Source organism: Trachemys scripta, chromosome 2 (genome assembly GCF_013100865.1).
Source record: "Trachemys scripta elegans isolate TJP31775 chromosome 2, CAS_Tse_1.0, whole genome shotgun sequence".
Taxonomy (NCBI): domain Eukaryota; kingdom Metazoa; phylum Chordata; order Testudines; family Emydidae; genus Trachemys; species Trachemys scripta.
In genome coordinates, this window is record NC_048299.1 from 144707066 (window position 1) to 144729081 (window position 22016).

The window sequence follows — 22016 nt, forward strand, 5'->3', positions numbered from 1 at the left end:
GTAGCTGAAGCTTGTCTACACTACAGCGGCACAGCCATGGGGCTGCAGCTGTGCTGCTAATACCGTAGTATTGATGCTTCCTACCTTCCTTCTGTCGGCCTAGCTGCATCTACACCATGGGGGGTTAAGTCAACCTAACGACCGTGTACAAAATATATCGGAAGGACAGAACAGGTCGTGCGGAGGGGTGGGGCGGGGAGTGGCACTATATGTGAAAGAAAAAGTAGAATCAAATGAAGTAAAAATCTTAAGTGAATCCACATGTTCCATAGAATCTCTATGGATAGAAATTTCATGCTCTAATAAGAATATAACATTAGGGATCTATTATAGACCACCTGACCAGGACAGTGATGATTAATTTCCCTTAGCATTTCGAGAGGCTATCAAAATTAAGAACCCAATAATAGTGGGGGATTTCAATTATCCCCATATTGACTGGGAACATTTCACTTCAGGACGAAATGCAGAGATAAAATTTCTTGATACTTTAAATGACTGCTTCCTGGAGCAGCTGGTATGGGAACCCACCAGGGGAGAGGCAACTCTAGATTTAGTCCTGAGTGGAGCGCAGGAGCTGGTCCAAGAGGTAACTATAGCAGGACCGCTTGGAAATAGTGACCATAATACAATAGCGTTCAACATCCCTGTGGTGGGAAGAACATCTCAACATCCCAACACTGTGGCATTTAATTTCAAAAGGGGGAACTATGCAAAAATGAGGGGGTTAGTGAAACAGAAGTTAAAAAGTACAGTGACTAAGTGAAATCCCTGCAAGCTGCATGGGCGCTTTTTAAAGACACCATAATAGAGGCCCAACTTCAATGTATACCCCAAATTAAGAAACACAGTAAAAGAACTAAAAAGAGCCAGCGTGGCTTAACAACCATGTAAAAGAAGCAGTGAGAGATAACAAGACTTCCTTTAAAAAGTGGAAGTCAGATCCTAGTGAGGCAAATAGAAAGGAGCATAAACGCTGCCAAATTAAGTGCAAGAATGTAATAAGAAAAGCCAAAGAGGAGTTTGAAGAACGGCTAGCCAAAAACTCCAAAGGTAATAACAAAATGTTTTTTAAGTACATCAGAAGCAGGAAGCCTGCTAAACAACCAGTGGGGCCCCTTGATGATCGAGATACAAAAGGAGCGCTTAAAGACGATAAAGTCATTGCAGAGAAACTAAATGGATTCTTTGCTTCAGTCTTCACGGCTGAGGATGTCAGGGAGATTCCCAAACCTGAGCTGGCTTTTGTAGGTGACAAATCTGAGGAACTGTCACAGACTGAAGTGTCGCTAGAGGAGGTTTTGGAATTAATTGATAAACTTAACATTAACAAGTCACCGGGACCAGATGGCATTCACCCAAGAGTTCTGAAAGAACTCAAATGTGAAGTTGCGAAACTATTAACTAAGGTTTGTAACCTGTCCTTTAAATCAGCTTCTGTACCCAATGACTGGAAGTTAGCTAATGTAATGCCAATATTTAAAAAGGGCTCTACAGGTGATCCTGGCAATTACAGACCGGTAAGTCTAACGTCGGTACCAGGCAAATTAGTCGAAACAATAGTTAAGAATAAAATTGTCAGACACATAGAAAAACATAAACTGTTGAGCAATAGTCAACCTGGTTTCTGTAAAGGGAAATCGTGTCTTACTAATCTATTAGAGTTCTTTGAAGGGGTCAACAAACACGTGGACAAGGGGGATCCAGTGGATATAGTGTACTTAGATTTCCAGAAAGCCTTTGACAAGGTCCTTCACCAAAGGCTCTTAAGTAAAGTAAGTTGTCATGGGATAAAAGGGAAGGTCCTTTCATGGATTGAGAACTGGTTAAAAGACCGGGAACAAAGGGTAGGAATTAATGGTAAATTCTCAGAATGGAGAGGGGTAACTAGTGGTGTTCCCCAAGGGTCAGTCCTTGGACCAATCCTATTCAACTTATTTATAAATGATCTGGAGAAAGGGATAAACAGTGAGGTGGCAAAGTTTGCAGATGATACTAAACTGCTCAAAACAGTTAAGACCAAAGCAGACTGTGATGAACTTCAAAAAGATCTCACAAAACTAAGTAATTGGGCAACAAAATGGCAAATGAAATTTAACGTGGATAAATGTAAAGTAATGCACATTGGAAAAAATAACCCTAACTCTACATACAATATGATAGGGGCTAATTTAGCTACAACAAGTCAGGAAAAAGATCTTGGAGTCATCGTGGATAGTTCTCTGAAGATGTCCGCGCAGTGTGCAGAGGCGGTCAAAAAAGCAAACAGGATGTTAGGGATCATTAAAAAGGGTATAGAGAATAAGACTGAGAATATATTATTGCCCTTATATAAATCGATGGTACGCCCACATCTCAACTACTACGTACAGATGTGGTCTCCTCATCTCAAAAAAGATATACTGGCACTAGAAAAGGTTCAGAAAAGGGCAACTAAAACGATTAGGGGTTTGGAATGGGTCCCATATGAGGAGAGATTAAAGAGGCTAGGACTCTTCAGCTTGGAAAAGAGGAGACTAAGGGGGGATATGATAGAGGTATATAAAATCATGAATGATGTGGAGAAAGTGGATAAGGAAAAGTTATTTACTTATTCCCATAATACAAGAACCAGGGGTAACGAAATGAAATTAATAGGCAGCAGGTTTAAAACAAATAAAAGGAAGTTCTTCTTCACGCAGCACACAGTCAACTTGTGGAACTCCTTACCTGAGGAGGTTGTGAAGGCTAGGACTATAACAGCGTTTAAAAGAGAACTGGATAAATTCATGGAGGTTAAGTCCATTAATGGCTATTAGCCAGGATGGGAAAGGAATGGTGTCCCTACCCTCTGTTTGTCAGAGGATGGAGATGGATGGCAGGAGAGAGATCACCTGATCATTGCCTGTTGGTCCACTTCCTCTGGGGCACCTGGCATTGGCCACTGTCGGTAGACTGGGCTAGCTGGACCTTTGGTCTGACCCGGTACGGCCGTTCTTATGTTCTTATGTTATTGGGGCGTGAAATTTTTCACAGCCCTGAGCAACATAGCTAGGACAACTTAAGTTTTAGGTGAAGATCACCAAGGCCGCAGTGAGCTAGATTAAAGCTAGCGAGAGTATACCTACATGTGAACAATCACACCTCTGACTGCAGCATAGACATACCTATAGCGAGAAAGAGTCCCTGCCCCAAAGAGCTTACATGACATGACCCATGCTTGTGTTAGCTTGAAAAAATAAAACTGAAGCCCCGAACAAAAAGGGGACTGAAATCCTGTGGCTTACACCATCCTCGACCTGACCTGACCAAACAGGTGCTGGGACAGCAGCTCGGGAAATGGATGTTTTTGCTTAGCTTTAAAATTTACTTTTAAAATTTGTTTTCACTCCATTCTCCCCACCGTACCCCTTGTACAGAACTTTAGAATTCCATGACTGTGCAGACTAAGACTCCACTGATTCACACACAGGTTTGTTGAAGTGATCTGGAATATTCAATCTAGTCAGCTTAAAAAAAAAAAAAAAGAGAGAGAGAGAGAGAGAGAGAGAGAGAAATTGGAGCCACTCCAGACTTTGTCCAACATGGAAACAAAGGGGGAGAGGGGGTGGGGACACACAACACAGCTTTTTCAATGACTTTTCTGTGCCTGTTACAATCTCATTGTTGTGGATCCACCAACTAAACATATTGCTGCAATTATTCCATAAAGTTTAGATCATTCTAGGAAAAGAACCAGCCTGAAAAAAAGGGTAAGCATTCTAAACTTCAACGCACCTGTGCCAAATTAGGTTACAGAAGTAGCCTAATATTGCCTTCATGTCAGTGTAAACATATGGAGTAACCCCAGGGTAAACAGTCAGTTCAGAATCAGGCCCAGTAAGTTTAAGCAGTTTAACCTGACAATTAAAATAAAAACCTATCATCAGATGGGAACTACTTTGTTCAGTTCTATCAGTACTGAGTACAATAAGATACCAGAGCTGAAGTTTCATGCAGATCGGACATTCTCTATAAACTACAGTATAATATATTTAAAGTCCTTCACATGTGGTGTGACCTGGCTTTTCCAGGTGGGGCAATCACACAGTTCTCCCATTTACTTCAGTTATGGGTGCTCAGCACTTGGGGGAAGGGGGGGGAAATAAATAAATAAAAATCAGGCCTCAAGGTACCTAAAGTCCCCTGAATTTCAATGAGATTTAGGTATCTAACTCCCTTAGGTTTCTTTCAAAATCCCATTCTAAGTACACTGATCTGCTTGGGGATTCAGGCATTCCATTGCATACTGTATTGTGTTAGTCTAACTCCTATGTGGGTATTACACAGATGTGTATATGAAATGGCGTATCTGTCTATAGTAACATGGGGAAGGATGTAACATTAAGAAGAAATTACATCTTCATAATGAAAGAGACATTTCAGAATTCCATCCCATAGGGCAAAGCAAAGGAGCAAAATATTCCAGTAACCTGGCTACCACAGATTTCAAGGGGAAGTAAAACAATCAGCTGGCAAGGGATACGAACTGCCTACCCTATTGAGAAAACAAACCGAGCCTCTAGAGATTAAAACCTGGTAACTGAACATACCATTCTTTCCAGCAGGACTGGTGTTTGCTCAGGGCCTAAGCAAGAGGACACAGGAATTGGGTCTCCTCTCGCTTACTTTGCGGTGCAAGTCAGGAGAAACTCTACTGAAGTCACTGGAGTTAGACTAGTGAGAACAGAAGAGATTCAGCATTGCTGAGAGCAAGCTGCACGTTCATAGCTTCCAAGAGCCATTTCACTTAGTAAAGGAGGTGTGGCATAAAATGGTTATGCAACTATAATACTGCACCCTCCTGACTAATGCTTCCTCTATTTCAAGCCAGCAAACAGAGAGAGACGGGGAAGAAGGAAACGGACAAATGCCACCCACACTTTCAAGTGCTGGGGGGGAAACCCAATGTCTATTGCACAAAGCAGAGAGACATATTTAGATCAGACTTCACTTTCCATAAAATGTGTCACTGGATTTGCCTTAGATTCATTTTCTCTATTGCAGCACATTGTTATCAGTGTCTCAGTTAACCCCTCATGTGGCAAACAGGCAGTATGAGTGGCAGAAGCCTGCTTATAGCGTTCTCCATCTGGGTACAGAGAACAGCTGCTTGTTCAGATGCAGCTGACCCATCTCAAAAGCCCCATATTTCAGCATATGGTATTCAAAGCAGAAAATAGGTGGCAAGAGTGCCCGGTGACCAAAAGGAGCAGTAAGGATTTCCTTTAAGAAAGATCCCGCTTGAACAATGAGAGAAACACAGAGCTCTGAGATTACAAGGTCAGTCCCCTCATCTTTGCTATATTACATATGGGGAGATAGCAGCCTACTGAATAGGGTGTTGGACTGAGTCAGGATACAGGGGCTCTAGTTCAGGATCTGCCACTGCCAGGATCTGCCACATGCCTCAGTTTCCTCATCTGTGAAGTGGGGTTAACGATGCTTCCTTGCCTTTATAACATGCTTTGAGATCTACAGATGGAGAATGCTATATAAAAGAACTACTATTGGTCTTTGTCTACAGGGGAAGCCTCCTTTAGCCCTAACACCAATTCCCTCTAAGCTAAGACTCCGGAGACCCTGCTGCCCATTACAATATGTTGTAACAAACTGAGAATTGAGCTCTTTTTCACTGTCCAACAGCATCTCACTTGAGTAGGTGCCAATGTATTTGGGAACCTGATCCCTGCAAGATACTAACAGCCCTCAACTCATCCTGAAGAGGTGCTGTGCAATGAGTACCATCAACTCCCATAGGGCCTTAAATTTGTAACATCTGGCTGCTTCCGAGCAAGACTGAGTGGATTACAATTGCTTCTAAAGTGTGGAAGGGGCACTCATGTTAAGTATTAGACAACCAAACAATTCCATCTAGACGCTTATACAGCCCCAATCACTGTAGTTTCTGAGTCCTGCACGTTCAACATCCCATCTTCACATCACCCCTGTAAGGGAGGGAGGTATCCCCATTTTACAGGGAACCATGGCTTAGAAATGCCAACGGACTAGCCCATGTCCTCAGAACAAGGAATTGAGCCCAGCTTTCACGAACCCTAGGCCATGGCCTTACCCACAAGACCCAGAGCAGAACCTATGATGGAAATATATCCCCACCCTACCCCGCCCAGATTAATATTTAAACAGGACAGAACACGTGAGCATCAATCACCAAAGAAAAAGAGCAAATGGAGTGGGGAAAGTTTGTTAAGAAGTTTATGATGGGATTTGTCCCTTAGTGACACAACAATTCGGCGACTCGATATTAGTGATCGATTTGAACCGAGCTCTCAGTTTGGACACGTGCAGCAGCAGCGCTAAGCTGACAGCAAGGGCCAGATTCTGCTCTCATTTAGGCTGACGGCAACAGGAGTAACTCCCTGGAGCCGACGGAGCGAGAGGAGAATCAGGCTCTAAAACGTTCAGGCTACCTAACTCTCAGATCCTTTTTAGACTATGGGATCTCAACCACAGGAACAAACTGAATCTAACCAAAAAAATAATATTCACCCCTGCTGAGCAGTTAAGAGATGGAAGAACCTGTATGATCAGACAACTCCTCTCCCTGCAAAAGATATAGTTCCCCTGAGAGAAATCCCTCTGCTGAATCTTTGCCCAAAGGCACAGGAGCAGCAGTAGACTGGCAAGTCACTATGCATCGTTGGATGAAACATTACATAGCACCCAGGGTAAAGTTTAGAGCTTTACTGTTTAAAAAGCAGAAGATGCAGCAGCTCCAGGAAAAGCACCAAGATTCCTTTGACGCTGCAGTTACTAGGAAGGCTAGCGAAACCAGAGACCAGCTCCGGATGGGATTTGGCATAGGGTCCATACGAGTACATTGACATGGCTAGCAGAAACCCACGGCAGCGAATCTCAGAGCTCAGGTCTGCGGCACTAAAAACAGCTGCGTAGACATTCGGGCTCAGGCTGGAGCTCGGGCTCTGAAACCCGGGGATGAGGGTGAACTTCACAGCCCAAGCCAGTGTCTACACTGCTGTTCTGAGCACTGTGGCGCCAGTCCCGTGAGTCTGTAGACCTGGGCTGAGACTCACTGCTGCAGACACACCCTATGACAGCTCGGTGTCAGTGACACCAAAGTCACAGGAGCTGTTCTCATGAGACTGTAACCCAAAGACGTAGACGCTCCGGGGCTCAGCTGGGCTTGCCAGATGCCTGCAACGCTGCTCAGAAAGGTGGATGAGCCACAGCGATGGAACAAACCCTTCCATACATGCTAGGACATAACAGCATCATAGCTATGCTACACTACAGTAGACAGGACCACAGACAGAAGCAGCGGGGAGAGGGGAACTCAAAGCAGCAGCAGAGCAGCTGGAGATGGGAGGAGAAATGGAGACAGGTGCCTTCTTCTATGGCTCAGTTCCTCCTCCCTTTCCCTCTCCTGGATGCTGGCCACCTGGTCCCATGTTGGTCGTTTCTATTCAAAAATCTTTATAGTGGTGCCAGTGAGGTCACCACGCTCTTTGGGCCAAAGAGCCACTCTGGGACACACACAAATACAGGTCCAGTGAAGTCAGAGTGGAATTTGCCCCACAGTCTTCCAGATCCTCTATATACCCCAAGCTCACCCAGCTGCAGCTGATCTCCTGTCTCAGCAGTCACAGACCCATTCCCCACTCCTTTGCCTGCACAGCTGCCGCTGGTTCAGCTCTCCCAGAGCAGCAAGGTTGGGAGAACCAGTGTCACTAAGACACCAGCTGCTGCCAGCATCTCAGCCATCATGTCGCCTGTACTGCGCAGGGTCTGTCTAATCAACAGAATTACTTCACACCCCAGCCACCTGGCTACCTTAGGGCTCCCCAATGTTCAGCTCTGCTGGAGGGATGCCAGCAACTGCGGGAAACCATTGCCAAATTTCCTTCTCGTGTATCCATTCCATGTCACCCTCTGCACGTAATTGACTTTAAACCAGAAATCCTTCTTTTCTCCCTAACCTAAGCCTCTCAGCGCTCTCTTTAAAGGAACAATCAAATCCTACACCCGGTTTCCCTACAGTCATTTATCTAGAAACTTTACTAACAAAAACAATGAGGAGTCCAGACTACTAACAGGATTACCTCTCTGATATTTACCCACAAACACGCTCTGCTCGTCAGCACTGCTGTCATTATTATTGTAGGTTAGCACCCAACAGCCCCAACCAAGATCAAAGACTAGCCATGCACCTGTAAGACCCAGTCCCCTGCCCTGCCCTGGAGAACTTTGAGTTTAACAGCAATATGCTCCCTGTATCTTATCTTTTGATCTGCAGTTTCCTTGTGTTTGTATCAAAGTTTAATCAGATGAGAAATGCCTTTGATTTTTATCTGAACAATTACGGTACAAAGCTATGGCCAGATCCTGCAGGGTGCTGAGCGCTTCCTACACCGCACAGGCTTTCAAAAGTAGAAGGCCCTCAGTACTTTACAGTTTAGGGGACCAAGCCTGCAAACGGAGGCAATGTATCCTAGTGGACAGAGCTCTGGATTGGGACTCAGGATATCTGGGTTCTGCTCCTGACTCTTCCACTAGATTGCTGGGTGACCTGGGGCAAGCCACATTCCCCTCTCTATACCTCATTTTTTCCCCATCTGTAAAATGGGAATAATGATACTGACCTCCTTTGTAAAGTGCTTTGAGATCTACTGATGAAAAGCTCTGAGTAACAGCTCGGTATTATTCTTATTTTTAAGGTGGTCATGGGCCTAATTCTCCTATTAAACCAATTTCACCAAGATAAATCTACTGCATCTACACTGACATCAAACTGATGTAGTCAAATTAAGAATCAGCCCTTGCAGCAAGCATTGGCAATGCTTGCCAGGTGGTTTTTCCTCTGTCTAGTGGCGAGCCTGGAATTGGGATGAACCGTCTTCGCCCAGGATCCCAGCCGTTGTCCTTCAATCTGTCGGGTATTTGTGAACCACTCAGTGCACAGCAGAACCTTGCATCTCGGCAACTCCGGCATACATAAGGGGCATTTGGAACGTTGCTGAAAGACATCCAGATCCTGTCCCAGCACGCAAGGATCCAATACCAAGTCTCCTAGCCAAAAGACTAGTTTGCTCCTCACTCACAAATCCCATAACTTCCCTTGCCGGGCGGGTGAGCAGCACGTTTTCTGACATCTCTCAGGACCTCAACCCCAGTTGATTTATTTATTTATTCCTGATCCTGAATGCTTTAGACAGATGTTACATCATTACAAATCAGTTTTAAAGGTAATCTGGTGATTGCATGGAGATCACAACAACCAGAAGGAGAGTAATAAGCTGCCACAGCTAGCAGATCTGGGAGAACAAAGCTGTTAGCCATGGGAGGAGTTTGTTGCATCTATCTAGGCTCTTATATCAGCACTCATCATTGTAATATCTGAGCACTTTCTGGGCACTCCTATGCTAGGATAGTGATTCACCAAGATCTTAGAAAGCTGTCTTTTTTGAGGGAGGGATAGCTTAGTGGTTTGAGCATTGGCCTGCTAAACCCAGGGTTGAGAGTTCAATCCTTGAGGGGACCATGTAGGGAACTGGGGTAAAAATCTATCTGGGCATTGGTCCTGCTTTGAGCAGGGGGTTGGACTCCTCCTGAGGTCCCTTCCAACCTTGATATTCTATGATAGTGGCTGGCAGGAAGCGTTCAGTTAAAAGGCTCAACTGTGCATGTGTATTATGGGGAACTAAGTTTTTTCCATGGTCACTCTGAGGTCAGTTAGCCTGCTGGCACTACCAGCCCCTTGTGTTCTACCCAGGGCTGTTTCTGTCCTGCAAGAAAAGGCATTCTCAGCTTGCGACCCCAGTGTGAGTTAGGAGCAACTCTCTTCAAGTCAAGAGAATTACACCACCAGGGCAGGTTGGAGAAGAACTGAGCCCTTCATTCCCCAATTCAAACACAACAGGAGGACAAAACAATCGGGAAAAGGGTGTAGAGAGGAACAGAAGAGCTCATTCCTCCACTCCCACCCACACTGTACGCAGAACAAGCGATTCCTTGCAGCACTTTACCTGTCCCATCTGGGGTGGATCTCACAAACGAGGGCAACATTTTCACTGACGCTGTGGGGTTCGTGTCCGCTCCGAGACCCTTTTCCATCTCCTTTCGGAAGCGCTCCGACACCTCCTGGAGAGTTTCATCGGAGAGCCGCATGTGATAGAGGTATTTGTCAATCTGAAAGGTGTAGGAAAGCCAGTGGGTTAGCGTGGGGGTCAAGCATTGTGGTTGGACCCATGAGAACATTACCCAACCACGGTTCATCGGTGGGGACTGAACCAGAGACCCTCAGCACCAGTGCACACAGACTTCTCTCAATGGAGCAAAAGGAGCAACTCTTTTGGCAATAGTAGGCTATTGTCCTCTCTATGGACCAGCCACTAGCATGGTACATTTCCAAACAGACATAGCACAGTGTTTGAGAAGGATCAAATCAACACCTCAACTCATATCACAACTCATCCGCTGAACTGAATCACTACAGATAATACTTTGTGCTTCCCACATGCCTTCCTTCTTAGCGTTGCAGCGCTTCTCACATTAAGGAAGCAAGCCTCACAACCCCCAGGCCGGTCAGGATTATCCCCACTGTATAGAGGGGGAAACTGAGGCACGCAGCCACATGGTCTGCTCTTCAGAGTTGCCAAGCACCCGTCGCTCTCACCAAACATTAATTGGAGCTTCTGGTGCTCAGCACCTCTCAAAAAAAAATCAGGCTATATGTTACTCGCCTGTGGCCACGCAGAGAAAGTGAGGCAGAAGCAGGAACTGAATTCAAGATCCTCAAAGGCCATCCAATGCCTTAGCTACCAAGACTCTCTTCCTTAAGGCCTCTGAAACTAGCCAGAGTGTCAATTTTATAGCAGCAGGGAAGGGTAAGCTGCAGGCCTCTCCCTGCAGCCGAGAACACCATGGCAAAGTTAGGTTCAGACTTTTCCACTCAGGGCTTCCTTTATTATTAAAACATAATAAAACAGAGTTCCACAACTAAACCCAGTCTTTTCCCTGACCCGAAGATGGAGACGGCCTGCCCCGATTGAAAACATCCCTCCAGTTTAATTACTTGGTTTAAACAAATTAAAAAGGCAGGTTCAAGTGTCGGGGAAGTCAGAGGAAAACTCCACCCATTCTGCTCACATAAGGCAAAGAGGATACGTCACCAAAAATTAAGTGGGAGGCTTTTAAAAGCGCTGTATTGAAAGAGACAGTTGGCATTCCATAGGCCAGCAACATCCAGCTGGCTGAGAAGTGACCTCATTCATGGACGTGGCCATATGACCACTAGGGTGAGCAAAAGAAGTATAATTTTAAGGGCTGCTTTTTTTAAAAATTCCTTGTGCGTTTTTGGCCACACTGCTTCCTAGTTGCTGATGCATTTGGGGCCAGATCCTCAGCTGGTGTAAGTCAGCTTAGTTCCATTCAAGTCAGTGGCTATACACCAATGTACACCCCTGTGGGAGCTGTCCTTTAAATAGCAAACATATCTTTGCTATCCAGCTAGGACAGTCTTAGGCCTGGTCTACACTACGACTTTAATTCGGATTTATCAGCTTTAATTCGAATTAACCCTGTAACCGTCCACACAACGACGCCATTTAATTCGATGTAAAGGGCCCTTTAAATCGATTTCTGTACTCCACCCCAACGAGCGGAGTAGCGCCAAAATCGATTTTAGCAATTCGAATTAGGGTTAGTGTGGCCGCAATTCGATGGTATTGGCCTCCGGGAGCTATCCCACAGTGCATCATTGTGACCGCTCTGGACAGCAATCCGAACTCGGATGCACTGGCCAGGTAGACAGGAAAAGCCCCGCGAACATTTGAACTTCATTTCCTGTTTGCCCAGCGTGGAGAGCACAGGTGACCACAGATACCTCATCAGCACAGGTAACCATGCAGGCTGATAATCGAAAAAGAGCACCAGCATGGACCGTGAGGGAGGTACTGGATCTGATCGCTGTATGGGGAGAGGATTCAGTGCTTGCAGAACTTCGTTCTAAAAGACGAAATGCAAAAACTTTTGAAAAAATCTCCAAGGGCATGATGGAGAGAGGCCACAATAGGGACTCTGAGCAGTGCCGCGTGAAGGTCAAGGAGCTCAGACAAGCCTATCAAAAAACAAAGGAGGCAAACGGTCGCTCCGGGTCAGAGCCACGGACATGCCGCTACTACGCCGAGCTGCATGCAATTCTAGGGGGGGCTGCCACCACTACCCCACCTTTGTTCGTGGATTCTGGGTCGGGGATAGTCTCGACGCCTGAGGATTCTGCCGAGGGGGTAGAGGAGGAGGAGGAGGAGGAGGAGGATGAGCTTGCAGAGAGCACACAGCACTCCCTTCTCCCCAACAGCCAGGATCTTTTTCTCACCCTGACTGAAGTACCCTCCCAACCCTCCCAAGCCAGTACCCAAGACTCTGACCCCATGGAAGGGACCTCAGGTGAGTTTACCTTTTAAAATATAAAACTTGTTTTAAAAGCAAACGGTTTTTAATGATTACTTTGCCTGACTTTGCATTCGCGGTCAGTTCAGCTACTGGAAAAGTCTGTAGCTACTGGAAAAGTCTGTTAACGTGTATGGGGATGGAGCGGAAATCCTCCAGGGACATCTCCATGAAGCTCTCCTGGAGGTACTCCGAAAGCCTTGCCAGAAGGTTTCTGGGCAGTGCATCCTTATTCCCTCCTCCATGGTAGGACACTTGACCACGCCATGCTTGCAGCAAGTAATCTGGTATCATTGCCTGACAAAGCCTGGCAGCGTATGGTCCCGGTGTTTGCTGGCATTCAAGCAACATCCGTTCTTTATCTTGTTGTGTAATCCTCAGGAGAGTGATATCACTCCTGGTAACCTGGTTGAAATACGGGAACTTAATTAAGGGGACAGAGGTGGCCATTCCTACTGGGCTGTTTGCCTGTGGCGGAAAATAAATCCTTCCCTGCAGTTAGCCAAGCGCAGATGGGAAATTGGCCCTGAGTTTTTCGCGTTTGGCTAGCAGGGATCTTCCCTGTTACCAGCCACGCGGTGGGGGGAGGGTACCGTGATCATCCCAGAGAATTCATGGAGAGGGGGGGGGTCGGCGGCGGGGGGGGGGTAGTTTGGTGCCTGCAGGGATCTTCCTGCAGGGTTAGTTTGTTTTCTGGTGCTGCTGAATGTTAACAGAAAAACCGCAGCACTCTACTTGCCTGAAGGGGCCCAGACAAGCACCAACACACTGCCCCCCCCCCCCCAACTGGCTGAGATTGGCCAGGCTTCTGCAGCACTCTACAAGCTATGCTTGGTATGTTGGAAAGCACGGACGGCGCTGAAGCTTACCATGGCCGCATGCAAGCCGAATTCTGTTGCTGGAACGTGAACCTCTGTTGCCCAGACCTGTGATTGATCTCTAGCAGCAAAGTCACAGGCACTCAGCATTAAGAGGCAAAATGCGACCTTGCACAGAAATCACATGTGCTATGTAATGTGAACAGTGTTGGTCACCGTGAAAGAGTATAAGCATTGTTCTGCAAAATGTAGCTTTTAAAACAATTCTCTCTTTTTTCCCCTCCCTACAGCAGCTGCAAATTCCTCAAGCCTCCCTCCTCCATCCCGAAGGTTATCACAGATAAGGCGTCGTAAGAAGAAGACGCGGGAGGACATGTTTTCTGAAATTATGCAATCCAGCAGGAGTGACAGAGCTCATCTGAATGAGTGGAAGGAAACAGTTTCAAAGTATAGGAAAGAAGTCAGTGAACGTGAGGAGAGGAGGGACCAACGTGAGGAGAGGAGAGACGATCGAGATGAGAGATGGCGGCAGGAAGACCAGAGGATGAAGGATGCAACGCTGGGGCTGCTCCGGCGTCTGGTGGAGGTTCAGGAACGGCTGCTGGAAAACAGACTGCCGCTTCAGCCCCTGTTCCACCCTCCCCCCTCCCCATGTTCCGTATCCTCCTCACCCAGACGTGTAAGAACACGGGGGGGGAGGCTCCGTACACCTTCCCATTCCACCCCAGTAGACAGCCCAAGCAAAAGGCTGTCATTTTTTTAACCTTTTCTTTGTGGCTTTTTCCTTCCCAGCAATCCTCCTCCCAAATACCACCCGGGTTCCCTCCCTCTTTTTCTAATCTATTAATAAAGAATAAATGATTTTTAAATGATAGTGACTTTATTTGGTTTGAAAGAAAGCTGGGGGAAGGGGCAGGGTGGGTTCCTTACAGAAAATCAGTCAATAAAGGGGGCGGGTTTTCATGAAGGAGAAAAACAGATATTTCACACGGTAGCCTGGCCAGCCATGAAACTGGTTTTCAAAGCTTCTCTGATGCACAGCGCTTCATGGTGTGATCTTCTAATCGCCCTGGTGTCTGGCTGCGCGTAATCAGCAGCCAGGCGATTTGCCTCAGCCTCCCACCCCGCCATAAAGGTCTCCCCCTTACTTTCACAGAGATTGTGGAGCACACAGCAAGCAGAAATAACAATGGGGAGATTTCTTTGGCTGAGGTCAGAGCGAGTCAATAATGAACGCCAGCGGCCTTTTAAACGGCCAAATGCACATTCTACCACCATTCTGCACTTGCTTAGCCTGTAGTTAAACAGCTCCTGACTCCTGTCCAGGCTGCCTGTGTATGGCTTCATAAGCCATGGCATTAAGGGGTAGGCTGGGTCCCCAAGAATAACTATGGGCATTTCAACATCCCCAACGGTTATTTTCTGGTCCGGAAAGTAAGTCCCTTGCTGCAGCCCTTTAAACAGAGTAGTGTTCCTGAAGACGCGAGCGTCATGAACCCTTCCCGCCCAGCCCGCGTTGATGTTGGTGAAACGTCCCTTGTGATCCACAAGTGCTTGCAGCACCATTGAAAAGTACCCCTTGCGGTTTATGTACTCGGTGGCTTGGTGCTCCGGTGCCAAGATAGGGATATGGGTTCCGTCTATTGCCCCACCACAGTTAGGGAATCCCATTGCAGCAAAACCATCCACTATAGCCTGCACATTTCCCAGAGTCACTAACTTTCGTAGCAGCACCTGAGTGATTGCTTTGGCTACTTGCATCACAGCAGCCCCCACAGTAGATTTGCCCACTCCAAATTGATTCCCGACTGACCGGTAGCTGTCTGGCGTTGCAAGCTTCCACAGGGCTATCGCCACGCGCTTCTCAACTGTGAGGGCTGCTCTCATCTTGGTATTCTGGCGTTTCAGGGCAGGGGACAGCAAGTCACAAAGTTCCATGAAAGTGCCCTTACGCATGCGAAAGTTCCGCAGCCACTGGGAATCGTCCCAGACCTGCAACACTATGCGGTCCCACCAGTCTGTGCTTGTCTCCCGGGCCCAGAATCGGCGTTCCATGGATAGAATCTGCCCCATTAACAACATGATCTCCAAAGCACCGGGGCCTGTGGTTTCACTGAATTCTGTATCCGTGTCTGTGTCCATGTCCTCATCATGCTGCCGCCGCCGCTGCCTCCTCTCCTCGTTTTTCTGGTCCTGGCTGAGCATAAACTCCACGAGAACGCGCGAGGTGTTTGCAATATTCATGAGTGCTGTCTTGACCTCAGCGGGCTCCATGCTTGCCGTGGTATGGAGTCTGCAGTGTTCACCCACCCAGGAAAAAGGGCGCGAAAATGGTTGTCTGCCGTCCGTTGCTTTCATGCAGGGAGGGAGGGAGGGAGGAAGTGAGACTGTACCCAGAACCACCTGCGACGATGTTTTTTGTCCCATCAGGCACTGGGATCTTAACCCACAATCCCAATGGGCGCGGGAGACTGCGGGAACTATGGGATAGCTATGGATTTGCTACCCACAGTGCAACGGTGCAGAAATCGACGCTAGCCCCGGTACTTGGACGCACACCACCGAATTACTGTGCTAGTGTGGCCGCACTCATTTCGACTTTATACAACCTGTTTCTCAAATCCGAATTATCTAAATTCGGATTAATCCCGTAGTGTAGACATACCCTTACTTCCTAAGGAAAAAATCTTGTGAGCTGAATAAAGTCACAAAAAGAGGCCAGCGGAGGACAAGCTGACAGGCAGATGTGAAAATGCAAATAGTGACATCTGAAAGGGCTTCTCAGAGCAAGCTAGACAGGATTCCTTTATGGGGCCTTTAAATACCATAAAGCGGGGAAGCCAAATACTTACCTCTGCTTACCCAGCTATGTACTTTCACTCACAGGAAATTAGTTCCAACACAGCCCACATACCAATGCTACGGTAATAGCCTTTAGTTATGTGCCCCTCCTCCCACTCGGAGTGGAAAAAAGCATGAGAGACAAAGCACATGCCCAAATCCACATTTTGCAAGAGTTCAGGATCTAGGGCTCTGGGCCTGTCTCATCTCCAGACTGATAAAATGTTTGGACATGCTGGAAAGTCAAAACAAGAGCACAGCCGGGGCAATTGGGAGCGTGCTTGGTGTTTGAAGTCAGATTAGCCAGGCTGTTTGTAACACTTCAGCCTTCAAAGCCTGCAGGAGCGTTTAGCAGTTTATGCATTTGACACAGGGCAGGGGGCACAATATTATTTCTCAGCCATGAGCTTAATGCAGGAGTAATGAAGTCATTGTAAGTACCCCGCACCGCGGGTGGCTGGTGTTCTTCAGTTGTGCCCTTTTGTAGTCTCCTTGGGAGAAGCCAGCCGTGCAGTTAACCAAGAACTAGGGTGACCAGACAGCAAGTGTGAAAAAATCAGGACAGGGGGTGGAGGGTAATAGGAGCCTATATAAGAAAAAGACCCAAAAATACGGACTGTCCCTATAAAATCAGGACATCTGATCACCCTACCAAGAACGAACCCATCCTAGACGCCATCTAGCAGGAAGATTTCACATGGGGTTTTCATCATGAGAACTAGACCTGCACCCCAACACCCTCAATTCTTGAAGATACATTATCATCACACCCTGGTCCGCTCTTTAGTTAGCCGCACAGGCCATTTCGGGGAGCCCAGTCAGGCCATCCTCACCAGAGACGCACCCTCTCCTTCCCAGGCCAAAGTATTTATTTTTCCTCCCTTTCCCCACTTCACTGCTGATCATTCTCTCTCCCGTTGCCCCAGGGCTAGATGGTGCTGCTGGTGGAAAAATCTTCCCTTCCCCACATTGTAGCCAGGTGCTTTCCAATCACTTGCAAGCTGAGATCCACAATATTTGCTCTTCCACCTCCGCCTATGGCAAAGTATGGCGAGCAGAGAGCATGCAATATGCTTGCCCAACAGCAGACGCCGCCGTGCCCAGTTTGTGACTACATGGTGTTGCGCCTTGGCTGATCCCCACAACCCTCTCTCACTACACGTCTGGTGCTTGCCAAGATCCTCATGTGCTTACGATTCCACAGTATTAAAAATAATCAGCAGTGTCAAGAGGTGGGGTGACCTTCCTCTAATTCCACAAAGCTCTTTAAAGCCTGGATCCATCAGCTCCTACACATTTAGACTGAGGCTACTAGCCATTAGTCTACCTTCTAGCTAACACAGACAAGGCTGTAAGCCATGCTATCCCAAAGCCAACCTGGGGAATAGCATTAAATGTTTTTTTAAAAAAAGAAGAATATGTCAGCAACTACATGAGCTAGGTTAGAGAAATGGCCAAGTTTGGTTTCAAACTGAGGTCCCATCCAGCAAATAGTCCATGCAGCTGAGGTATTAAGGCCCCAATTCAGCAAAATACTTCAGCATGTGCTTTACCCTAGTGATTTCAGGGACTATGCCGGGTGGAACATCACCAAGAAACCATGACTGACCATTCTCATGGAGCTCAGAGTTATAAGCAAGTGTTTTGTTGAATCAGGGCCTAAGGGTACGTCCACACTACCCACTGGATAAGCAGGTAGCAATCGATCTACCGGGGATCGATTTATCGCGTCTCGTTTAGACACGATAAATCGATCCCCGACGCACTCCCCGTCGACTTTGGAACTCCACCAGAGCGAGAGGCAGAAGCGGAGTCAACGGGGGAGCCGTGGCCGTCGATCCCGTGCCGTGAGGATGGGAGGTAAGTCGATCTAAGATACGTCGACTTCAGCAATGCTATTCTCGTAGCTGAAGTTGCGTATCATACATCGACCACCCTCCCACCCCAGTGTAGACCAGCCCTAAGTGATGACTCTGGACTCCAAGTAAGTTATAACAAAGCAGCATTAGTGGCTATTCAGACAGCACTATGGGACGCTGAAGTGCAAAACTATTTGGGAATTGACTATGTTATTTAGGAACTACCAGGAATGAAACTATTTGGCAACTAAATATATAACCCCACAATGCTATGTTGTTCCAATTAGCCATCTGTATTTACTGTAAGTAAATTTACATCTAATTATACAGGTAAGATCTAGCAAGATGGGAGAATTAGTCTGTGAATGTGGGAGATGAATGCCTTGGGGGAGGAACATCCTCCTTGGGTGTTCTACCTTTTCAAGGTCATTGTCAATCTGGAAAAGGAAATTTCTTTGGGATGGAAAAGTTTCACAAGTTAATGATGTTTCCCTGAAGAAATTGAAACCAGGTAGGTGGCAGAAAGTTGTAGTACTGAGTTTAAGATGGCATGTGTTATACACTTTCATAGCAAACACAGCAGAGGAAAAAAAAAATGACACTTGACTAGAAGTTTAGTTCAAGAACCAAACCTCATGAATTGTTAATATTCCAGCAGAATGAGACACTAACAATCTAGAATGAGCTAGGGAAAGACACCTAGAAGATTAACTTCCTGTTCCTTGTTCTCCTATTAGCTATTATCCAGACACTGTAAAAGCAAACCCTGAATCACAATTAGAGATATAGCCTAAAGCAGATGTAATGAGTAGGGGGCAATTTAAGAAATAGCATCTTTTATATTTTGAATTTAAAAATACTGAGTCCCAAGCTACCAGCTATTCAAAAACACCTCCAAGAGTATTCTGTACTAAGCACAAAATCAAAGTCTAAAAACTAAGTCACTGAAAAACTGACTATGGTGTAGTCCATGTCTTGTCCTCAACTGTTGAACAGCTGCCTTATTTCACCCCAGAGGTGGCTGCATTTAACCAGTGGGTGACAGGATCCCTACATAGCCCTTACTTCATAGGTGTGTTAAGAGGCTTCTGTAGTTCATATTAGAGAAGTGTTTTTGAGATGCTCAGCTGACAGAAATTGTAAGAGACCTAAGCAATGATTATGAATAACTGCAATCCCTATTTGTGAAATTCAACCAAAGAAGGGAAGACACTGCGATTACACATCTTTTATCATCCCACATGATCTCTGTTGGCAGCGTAGCTTTGGGAGGAATAAAGTGGAGATGGCCCTGAAACCACACCCCCAGATCTAGAGCAGCCCCAAACTTTAAATTCAGATCCACATCCAAATTCTGCAGCTCGGGCCCATTGCTGTGTCTACACAGCTGCATTCCTGTAGCGTGTGGACTGGTTATAGAAACCCTGTGCAAAGTCCAGTGTTATTGCTAATAGGTTACGACTGAAGCCTCCATCAAGTTATAGAGAAAAGGGAAATGAATATTTTAAATATATACTTATTTCACCTTTAGATAATGGTTGGATTTTTGGGGGGAGGAAGTGAGGAATGATTGATACAAAACAGGGGAGCTTATGGCTGGAGAAAAAGTCTCAGCTAATTTGGGGTGGCCATTTGGGGACAAGTTGTAAGGTTTCTCCTTTTCTTGCTAACTTGTCTCCCTCCTCTTGAGGACATTAGACTAGCAAGGGGCTTGATTCTGTATTTATTGTACACCGTAATGGCCTGACGCTACAAATATTTAAGCGTGTGGGGAGTTTTGTTCAAGTTCAGTGCAATGTTTTCATGCGGAAAGAGTTAAACCCCATGCTTGAGTGTTTGCAAGATTGGTCCCATCAATGCAGCTACTTGTAAGAGTAAAATCACTCAGACACACAAGTGCTTGAAGAATCAGCAACTCCCATGGAGTTAGTAAGAGTACTGGGAGCAAAAGGAATGAAGAATCAACCTAATGGTTAAAGATTAAGGGGGACATTGTATGGATTGAAGCAGTACTCCGGTTATGTGGATCTTTTGTCTTGTTTTTGTTTCCCCAATCGAGTGGCAATGCTTATCTGACTACATCTGAGTGTTTTGTAAATCATGGCATGATAGTAGCTTCCTGTTAAGTACAAGCACTTCCTGCATAGCAAAGATAATGCAGCATGGGAAGTACTACAGAGCTGTTTATTTTAATGCAAAAGAACCTGGGAACATGCTTGTTTTAAATTATTTTTGCATGCTGGCCCTCTGAAGGAGAGCAACGCCATTTGCCTTTTTCTATGAATAATCACTTCATTTTTTTGGCTGATTTTTTCAGATCCACGGACATGGCAAGAATCAAACTCAGAATAAATGTCCCAGCTGTACAGTATTTTCTCTCTATAGTTCTTAGATCTGCTTGTGCATTTTAGAAGCACTTAGAGAATTTAATGTGAAAAAACACATTAAAGGCCTTTTTTGTGGTGGGGGACTGAAAGTTCGGTGTGTGTTAAAAAGAGATGTGTTTAAGTTGCAAAGTTTGGATCTGGATTTAACAGGTGATCAGTTCAAATCTGGGATTTTGGTTTGGCCTGCTCCACTGACAAGCTATTTACCATAGCCAGCCACAGATCAGGGTGTCAAATACCCTTGAAGTTCAGGGGGTTAGTTTAGGCCTGATCGCTGCTGCATAAAAGTTCTACTTGGTATCAGGATCCTCTTCCCAAGTCCCACAGGATGGTGGCCCCAGGAGGTTTTCATTTTTCCTCCCCATCCCAGCTATGGATTAGTAAAAATGTAATTTAAAAAAAAAAATGAAAGTTTCTCAAATTCTGAAGCACAAAATAATACTTTGTGATCCTCTGATGAAAGATACTGTACAAACATTAAGCAATTATCAAAACATCCCTAAGAGAGTGGCAGATGGATCACCTGACCCACCACTAAAATGCAATAACTTTGGTGGGGAATGCAGCAACTGTTTAACAGCGCATAGTGATACTGCCCCCAGTTTAGGGCAGGAAGCAAATAAATACTCATCACCCATCTAGCACTTTGTATCATCAGGAGCTTTCAAAGTGCTTTGCAAAATTGGTATCTTTATCCCCATTTTACAGAGGAGGAAACTGAGGCACGATGAGGTGCAAGCGACTTGCCCAAGGTCACATTCTGAAGTAGCGGCAGGGCAGGGAACAGAAACCATTTCCCAACTCAGGCCTGTTGCCACAGCTAAGACCATATCCAAACATACTAGTAAATTTAGGTAGGCAAATGTGATCACATACGTGAGCATCAGGGGCTGGACTAGCCTTCCCCCACTTAAAATCTTAGGGACAAAAGGAAGACATTCTGCCAGCTACTAAATTACAAGTCATGAGATGCTACATGACTGTGTTTTAGGTGTGGATTGCTAGTATTGACCCTGAACCTGCAAAACGCTGAGGACTTCCTGGAATATGCTGCTGGCCCTCACCTCCAACTGACTGCGCCAGGAGAGCTCAGCACTTTGCAGAAATAAACCCCATTGTGACCTTACAAGAGAAGCAAAGCCCAACACTCCTCCCGGATCCTATTGCAGCACACTATAGTGTGAGTCAGACAATTTCCTGTATGGCTGGTTCCTCCCCACCCCCATCCCTCAAGAGTCATTTTACAGGACACAGCGTGCGAACTGGGCGCCTCGAGGGGTGGGGAGTAAGGAACCGATTACTAAGAGAAGTCATGCTGCAGTGCATCAGCAAGGACTGGCAGACTCAGTCTTGCCCTCACCAAGTGTTTTACGAGAAACCAGCTGCTGTTCGCGGCAGCCTAAGGGCAGCCCCCAGGAAAACCTCCACCCCAGCGCAGGGAGCATTTTGATGCTTGTGGCTCGGAGCACAGAAGCTACTGTGTATTCCAGCCAAGCTTCCATTCAGCTGCTATCAGCTACTGCTGTTGCCACAGGACAAGAGGGGACAGACAGAGATGAAATGTGATAAAACAGCCTCTGGTTTTTGTTACCTCATTCTTCCCCCCGCTCCCCATATACTTTATATTGTGAGCTCTTACAGCCAGGGAACATCTTTTATTGTGT

At 46.2% G+C, this 22016-nt stretch overlaps 1 protein-coding gene across 1 annotated transcript in view; it reads right to left on the reverse strand.

Moving 5' to 3' along the window:
- Positions 1-22016, reverse strand: part of HK2 (hexokinase 2) — a 64554-nt gene that overhangs the window by 36962 nt on the left and 5576 nt on the right. The window contains exon 2 of the mRNA XM_034761745.1: positions 10023-10185. Within this exon, the coding sequence (XP_034617636.1) occupies positions 10023-10185 (163 nt within the window). The remainder of the gene's footprint in view (positions 1-10022; positions 10186-22016) is intronic.